Raw genomic sequence first — 8,736 nt, forward strand, 5'->3', positions numbered from 1 at the left:
GGAATGAATTAAAAAATTGGAAATATTTTTTTTTCCAATTTTGTCACATACCCTGTTTTATCACCCCAAAATTCACCAGGGGGGTGATAAAATCGGGATATTACTGTATTTTAGCCATAACTTCTAAGCCCGATCTGGCCAATTTTAAATGGCAAACAATGAGACAGGATTCTACATCGAATGCTACTTGTTGCAAGTAAATCGGTTGAGGATGAGTGCCCGAAAAATGAGTGACATTTTTACGCGATTTTTTCGTATAAATTTCTATGTTGGCCATAACTCCGAAGTCCATAGTCCGATCTGGCCAATTATCAATAGGAAACAATGGGACTGTATTCCGCGTCGAATGCAACTTGTTGCGAGCAAATCGGTTGAGGATAAGTGCCAAAAAAATGAGTGACACTATTTGCAACTTTTTGCGCACATACACACACACACACACACACACACACACACACACACACACACACACACACACACACACACACACACACACACACAGACATTGCCTCAATTGGGTCTCCGGACCTTCTATAAAAAGTTTGGTTTTGGAGCGAACATATAGCTTAGTGTACGAGATTGAGGTGTGCGCCGGTCCAGAAATTGGCAGCGGCGGCGTTTGCCAGAATTTTGGTCGTCGGCGGCGGCGTTTTCAGCGTCACGCCGAAACCCATTTTAGCTGGCGGCCGCGGCGGCGTGAATCGGCGTGGAGTTTTTTTACGTTCGTTCCTTGAGGATTTTTTTCTGCATTTTTCCAGGATGTTTTCAAGACTTCAACTTCTGAATTTCGACGGAAAAATCTGATGAACTTTTCTCGAAAATTCCTTGAGCTTCTCAAAAAAATTCATTTGAAAATTATTTTCGGATACTACTTTGAAGCTTTGAGAATTCTTTGGAATTTCCAAGGAAGAACTTTGGAATTTCTAAGGAAAATTGTTTCAAGTTTCCACAGGAAAATATTCGGAAAATCCACGGAAAGTTTCTGTTAAGTGGTTAAGTTTTGCGGTCAAATGGCCAGTCAGCCGAACGACATTTGCGGCCGTATGTCCATTTCAGCTAAATAAAATTGTCGGCCAAATGAGTTTTAGCCTAATGGTTTGTTCGGCCAAATGACATATTCGGCCAAACACCTTTCGGCCTTGTCGCTATCAGCCAAACTGCCTTACCTGTTGTTTGTCCGAAAGTCAAGAATAACAGGTTAGGCCAAATATCGTCTAACCAAATTCCATTAGGCCGAATTAAACGTTTGAATGAAACGGTATTAGGTTGAAATTGTTTGACCGAAAATAACATTTGGCGGAGAGCGACAAACAGCCGAAACGCTCATTCGGCCGAATTTGTAATTTGACCGAAAAAGTTGTTTGCCCTAACAGTTTATTTGGCTGAAATTCTAATTTGGCCGAAAATGCCGTTTGCTAGAAATGCTCGTTTGGCAGAAAGAGTGATTTGGCTCTGCAAAACAAACATTGCAGTCAAACGACTTTTCCTGCCAAATAACCTGTTCAGCTAAATGGCCTTTTTGGCAAAGTGACCAATTCAGCCAAGCGACACTTGCCAAATGACCAAATTACCAAGTAAATGGGAAACTTACCCTTTCCTAGAAAAAAAATAGCCCCCCCTAGGATTTGAAAAGATAATTAGCAGTGATATAAATTTTCAACATATTGCGTAATGAATTAATGAAAAAGTTTGAAGACATATTCAGCCTATCATAATAAAATGAGTGAGTTTTTTTTTTCAATTCTGAGAGTTTTTTTTTTCATTTCTGAGAAAGATTCCTGTATGCCAGTGAAATTGCACTTGATAATTATGAAAAGGCAATATCTAATCGATTTGAAAGCATCAAAGTAAGCTTGATATCAACAACAACGGAGAGCTACTAAAATATTAATCAAAGCAAACGTGATACCAGAAGTCAAGTCAACCATCACGGACTGGAGTGACAATTTTCCAGCAGACTTCCGCTTGCCTAGCAGCATGATAATTTCCACAGATTCCATCAGCATCCGAGAAGAATTCTCATAGGAATCTCTAAAGAATTCCTTTGAGAGTCATCGAAGTATTCCAATCGGAATCCAGAAGAATTCACACTGGATTCCTTTCGGTATCGTTAAGGGATACCCTTGGGGATCTTTGGGGGATACCGTTCGTAATCCATGGATGATTTGTTTCAGAATTTTTCGTTAATTTGCTTCGGAACTCCTCCGGAGTCGTTCGAAGATTTGTTTCGAACTTTGTCGGAGATTTGTGTCGGAGTTCCTTGACGATTTGTTTCAGAATACTTCGACGATTTGCTTCAGAATCCCTTGAATATTTATTTCGGAGTCTCTCGACGTTTTGCCTCGGAATCCCTGAATGATTTGCTTCGAAATCCCTCGATGATGGGAATCCCCTTAACGATTTGCTTCGGTATCCCTCGACGAATTGCTTCGGAATACTTCGACGGTTTGCAAGGGAATTCCTAGAAGATCAATTTCGAACTCCCTCGACGATTTACTTCGGAATCCTTCAACGGTTTGCTTAAACATACATGGTGGATTCCCTTCGGAGTCGCTGGAGAATTCTTTACGGCATCTCTGGAGGATTGATTCGGAGTCCCTCCACGATTTTTTCGGGATCCCTTCGAAATCCATGAATATTCTCGTCGGAATTCCTGGAGGATTCTATTCGGAATCTCTAGAAGATTCTCATTGGAATCCCTGAAACATTTCTGTCGGATTCACTGGAACATTCCCGTTCAAATTTCTGGAATATTCCTGGAAGTCGAAATTCCTAGAGAAAAAAAGCCCTGGAACATTCCTGTCGGAATCCCTGATGGGTTGCCTTCAGAATCCCTGGAGGTTCCCTTCGGTCATCGAAATCCTTAGAGAATTCCCGTCGGAATCCTTGGAGGAATGTTGCTTTTTTTTCATTTGAGATGGATAGTATATTTATAGAAATATGCAAAAATTTACACTGCCTACCGTTGGGAACATGACGGTGACCCGTCACATATTGTCCTTTCAGTGTGCGGGACAAACCGAGTTTATGGTTATTGAGTTATTGATATTTTTATGATATTTCGGTGCAATTTTTTATTATATTCGCAAGTTATTTTTACTCTTTTTTCAAACAAGTTAATATCATGTTTTGTTATCAATATCACAACTTCTACCCGGGTATGGGCTACAGCAGAAAGCACATGCTTGAGAAAAATGAATATGGATGAGTGTGATTGATCCGCAATTGCCTTAGGTACCTGGTTGGACCGTATTTATCACATTACCAATAAAGATAGCTTAATGAGGTGGTAAAATGTTCGAGAATTTTTGAAAAGAAGCTCAAAAAGAAAATAGATAAAGGGGCTCCTAGGCATCGGGGCTAGTTACGCCAATGCGGAAAAATCTACGGAAATTTCAATAAATCGTCCTAATTTTAACGGAAAATTCTGCGGACTTCTTTAATTTTGAATCGGGTGGAAAATTATGGACCAACGGCGTGACAAATTTCAAACGGCGGCGCGCCGATGCAAAAATGCCGGCGGCGACGGCGTGGCGCGGCGGCGCAAACCTCTAGATCTAAGTGTGACATAGCAAGTACTTAAAAGACGCCTATGGTTAGTTTGATGGTCTTTATTGTTAGGGCTTCGATAATTTCATGAAATTTGTACTACACAACAACTTCTATATTCATATCGATCGAGATCTGCTAACAGTAACAGCAACACAACTTTTAAACATGTAGATTTTTAGGCGGCAGTGAACTTCCAAGAGAAATTTAGAATCCATTTTAATTGTTGATAACAAACAGCAATTTCCGTGAATTTGCGACTGTAGCTGTAGAAACAATGAATTAACTGCAACAGACCCATGCGCCGATGAGTTTACGTGCACACTTTCAGATCGAAACAAAGCGTAGATAACCGGCGTGATAAGGCCGTTATTGTCTTATCGATGTCCCCACATGAATGACCACCGCACTGGATGGATGGCAAACGCACTCAGTCGTCGTTAGTCATTTGCAAAATCTATAAATCAAATAACTACAAAACCCACTTCAATTGACGATGCTAGATCCGCTGGAAACCGCAGTTGTCATCGATAATGGATCCGGATGGATCAAGGCTGGCTTGGCCGGAGAGCATGAACCGGCGGTTGTGTTTCCCACGGTCGTCGGTACCAGCGCCGAAGAGCAGGACGTCGTGGGAAGCCTGGAGGCATCCAAGCTAGTGAATCCAATACAACTCGGTCGGATAACCGATTGGGATAGCATGGAAAAGATTTGGCATTACACATTCTACGATCAATTGACAATTGCTCCGGAGGAACACCCGGTCCTGCTGAGTGACGTACCACTCAATCCGAAGGCATACCGCGAGAAGATGACACAAATCATGTTCGAGTCGTTCAGCTGCCCAGCTGTACTCATCGAAAATCAGGCAGTACTTAGTTTATATGCTTCGGGACGCACATCAGGTGATTAGATTACCTCGTTGATATGATGTTTTCCATATAATTCAAACAATCATTTCAGGAATTGTATTGGATTGTGGACACGACGCAACGTATGTTGTCCCTATTGATAGGGGTCACACATTGACACAAGCCATCGAAATAATAACCGTTGGGGGTAGCAAATTGACAGATTACTTGGCTAGTTGTCTAGCCGATAAAGGAATAACTCGGCTGACTAACGAAACAGTTCGAAATATCAAGGAGAAGCTGGGGTTCGTGGCTCTTGACTTTGAAAAGGAAATATCTACGGCATCGGAAATGTACTTTCAACTACCCAACGGCAGAAGCATCACCGTAGGACAGGAGAGAATTCGCTGTACTGAGGTTCTCTTTCAACCGTCACTCGTAGATTTAGAAACTTCGGGCATTCATCAGGCATTATTTAATTCAATTATGAATTGCGACATCGATGTCCGGAACGAACTGTTTGCCAATGTAGTGCTTTCCGGTGGTTCAACCATGTTCGGTGGAATGGCCAATCGGTTGGAACGAGAACTACGGGCGCTAGTAGCCCCGGACGCAGTTAAGATCAAGGTGATTACTCCTGCGCAACGCATATACTCGGCTTGGAGGGGTGGTTCAAATTTGGCATCGCTGGCCGGCTACCAAAACCTGTGGATCACAAGAGAAGAGTACGACGATTTTGGATTGGACATTGTGCAACGCAAGTGTCTTTAGATTTACATTATTTTACATGAAATACAGCATGCTTTCATGTGTGTTACGTCGAATTCGTTTTTTAGCAAGTTCCAACCTAGTCTATGATATATACAGGTAATCTTCGATATAACTTACCCCCGATATGAAGTATACTCGATATACATTTGGTCGGGGTCCAGCCAAAACGCACCAAGCGCCAACGAAAAATTACCGATTTTTCTGCTCAAACTTTCGTTTAGCAGATTTAATTGATCGTACATCGTATCGGATATATATAATGTACCTTTAAGGGGCTGTCCATAAACCACGTAGACTCTTGAGGGGGAGGGAGGGGTTTTGAAAAAGTCTACGATAGTCTATGAAGGGGGGATGGTATACCAAAAGTCTACGTAGACTTTTTAATTTAATGTTTTTTAAAAGCGATTTATACAGCAGCTTCGTGCGAAGTTCACTTGTTTGATTTTTTAGGATGTTCCGTTGTTTTTTGCATGACTTTACCGAAATAATCTTTTGCATTTCTCCTTAAAAATTTAATGAATTTCACTAAAGTAAAAGTCTGAGCTACGCCTTAAAACTATCATAGATTTCACCAGGAAATTCTTCTGTGTTAACAAGAAAATTCTCCAAAGTATTCTCTATAAAAAAATTTCAAAATCTTCACTTGGATTTTACTGCAGATTCGTTTGATTTTCGGCAGGAACTTTTTTTGCAAACTATGGCACTTCAAAGGATTTTTTTTCGAATTTACAAAGGAAGCATTTTGGAATATCCAAGAAATGGAATGCCCAAAAGATATTCTTTGGAACTTGTAGAAACCTTTCAGAATATTCACTGGAGATTTTTTGGGAAGTCCCCGAAATTTTTTGCTTAACTTCGGAAATTCTTCGGAATTTTCGCGAGGAATTCTTTGCAAATATAAGCAATATTATTCGAAATGCCCGTGGAGAATTTTCCTCGTAAATTTCTTCGGCAGTTCTTATTCAAATTCTTTGGAATTATCGATGGAAAATTTTCGGAATTTCTAAATAAATTGCTGAAAACTCTCAAGAGAAATTATTTGAATTTCCAACCAAACAGTTTGAGTTTCCACAAAAAAAATATTTGCAATTTTTGTAAAGCCCTTCTAATTTTCATGAAAATTTATTCGAATTTTTTACAAAAAGTTCACAAAAAGTTCAACTGAAAGTTCTCCATAATTTCCATCGAAAATTATTCAAAAAAAATATTTTGTGGAATGCCCATAAAATTTATTTAAATTTCTTCAAGAAATTACTTCAAATTTGCAAGACAAATTAAAAAATATCATAGGAAACCATTCTAAATTTCTAAATAATTCTAAATTTTAACGGAAAATTACTCGTTTTGTTTTTACCGGGGAAACTTTTAGAATTTATAAGAAAGTTCTTGGAATTTCAACAGATGGTTATTCAGCGAGAGATTGGCATGAAATTTTCAAGAAAAGCATCGGAATTATCACGGAGATTTCAAGGTTATCAATTGGGAAATTTTACGAAATTTCCACGCAAACCTTATTGGAATGTAGACTTGACATTCTGTAAATTATGTAAATTCACGATTTTCACAATTGTGAACCGGCGTTGAGAATTATAGGTCGGATGCGTGACAGATTTTATCAGTGGCGCGCCGATGCAGAAATGTCGGCGATGGTGGTGCACACTTCTAGGAGAAGTTGAATTCAACAGTAATTAAATTAATTGGCTTTGAGATTTGATTTCAGGAGTTATGGACAGAGGATTAAATTTGATTTCGTTTCAATTTGATTTTTGTTTTGTTGGATTTTGTTCAGTGTGATTTTGTTAAGTTTGAAATTCGAATTTTGTTGTAATGTTTACATGGAAATGGAATTGAATAGCTGAATTGCTTAAAACGTGGTTGATTTCCATATTTTTCCAATCACATATGATGTTTTGTAAAATTTGGTAAAGTCTACGTAGACATCATGGGGGAGGGAGGGGTTTTGAAAAAGTCTACGAAAGTCTACTAGGGGGGACGGGGGGTTTGAAAAAGTGAAATTTCGGTCTACGTGGTTTGTGAACAGCCCCTAAAGTGATATGAAACTATTTCCGTTGTCCTTTTACGAGCAAAATATCACAAGTCAGTTGAAAAGCCGCTTGGTGCGGTTTGGCTGAACCCCGACCATTTTTCCACGATATAATTGAGTAGTTATTCCGAAATAATTTAGCAAATTGTCATGGGTATTCATGTAGGGATGACATCATTTTATAGAGTCTATTTTGTCACCTAGAGGCATTACCTACCTGGATTCCTGGTTGGCTACGGCTTCGATACACCTATGCCTGGCGTATTGTAGAGCTCCATGATCGCCGGTCTTGGGCGACGTTCCTCCAATTTCCACGAACGTTCAGGGTCCCCAGGTCCGATTCCACCGCGTGCAGCCAGCGTGTTCGTGTCTTTCCACGAAGTCGCCGGCCCCTATCTGGTTCTCTATTGAATATTGTTTTCGCTATTCTTTCTTCCGACATTCGCACTAAGTGACCAGCCCACTGAAGTCTGCCGTATTTTATATGATTCATAATATGTTCTTCTTTGTATACTTAATATAGCTCATGATTAATGCGTCTGCACCACACACCATTTTCTAGTTTCCCTCCGAGTATTGTACGCAGCACTTTTCGCTCGAAAACCCCGAAAGCTCTCCGGTCCGCCTCTTTTAACGTCCATGCTTTATGTCCATAAAGGGCCACTGGTAGAATCATAGTTTTGTATAGAGCAAATGTCGTTTCCGTCTGCATGTTGTGGGACCTAAGCTGGTTACCTAAGCACTTGTCACAAGCGTTCCAAGGTGAACAAATTCTTCAACAACTTCAAATACACCCCATCAAGCACTACCTCAGCACCAACACCACTATGTCTTCCCCTATCTCTACCTGCCACCATGTATTTTGTCTTGGTAGGAGAAAGCTACTGATAGAATTTCTTATTGGATGTAGAAAACGAGCTTTTCGTTCATTTCCAATTCTTGCAGTTACTACTAGAATAGTCAAATTGTAGGTGTAGCATAGAAATGGAAACGGTATGGAAGTCCATTTCCAATTCTAGCGATTGTTAGAACTTGAGAAATATAGAGAAAGATACAAAGTATTTCCATTGTAATTACTCTCTCCTCTTATTCTGGAACAGGAGGAAAACGAAATGTCAAACCCAAGCCAGATGTCATAAAAGTACAGGAATGGAAGCACTTTGAAGCCCACAGAAGCCGCCATTACCGTACACCAGCGGTTCCAAACCTTTTTCTTGAGAGGTACCCCTTCGAAATGTTCAGGCTACCGAGCCTTTTGGGGATGTGGGGACATCGATAAGACAGTAACGGCCATATCCTCTTGAAAGGAGGCTTCCGAGCCCTCTTGAAATGAGGCTTCCGAGCCCTCTTAAAAGGAGGCTTCCGAGCCCTCTTGAAAGGAGGCTTCCGAGCCCTATTGAAAGGAGGCTTCCGAGCATTCTTGAAAGGAGGCTTTCGAGCCCTCTTGAAAGGAGGCTTCCGAGCCCTCTTGAAAGGAGGCTTCCGAGCCCTCTTAAAAGGAGGCTTCCGAGCCCTCTTAAA

The 8,736-nt window shown here is 40.5% G+C and overlaps 1 protein-coding gene across 2 annotated transcripts; it reads left to right on the top strand.

Moving 5' to 3' along the window:
* Positions 1–3,615: 3,615 nt before the first annotated feature.
* LOC134208058 (actin-3-like) lies at positions 3,616–5,215 on the top strand. 2 transcript variants are annotated; one of them, XM_062684155.1, is made up of 3 exons: positions 3,616–4,454; positions 4,513–4,705; positions 4,778–5,215. In XM_062684155.1, the coding sequence occupies exons 1-3, from the start codon at positions 4,046–4,048 to the stop codon at positions 5,169–5,171; spliced, it is 996 nt and encodes a 331-aa protein (XP_062540139.1). In that variant the 5' UTR covers positions 3,616–4,045; the 3' UTR covers positions 5,172–5,215. The 2 variants fall into 2 exon arrangements, with proteins under 2 accessions (XP_062540139.1, XP_062540138.1); XM_062684154.1 differs by having other exon boundaries at positions 4,513–5,215.
* The last annotated feature ends 3,521 nt before the right edge of the window (positions 5,216–8,736 follow it).

The sequence above is a fragment of the Armigeres subalbatus genome, chromosome 1 (genome assembly GCF_024139115.2).
Source record: "Armigeres subalbatus isolate Guangzhou_Male chromosome 1, GZ_Asu_2, whole genome shotgun sequence".
Classification (NCBI taxonomy): Eukaryota; Metazoa; Arthropoda; class Insecta; order Diptera; family Culicidae; genus Armigeres; species Armigeres subalbatus.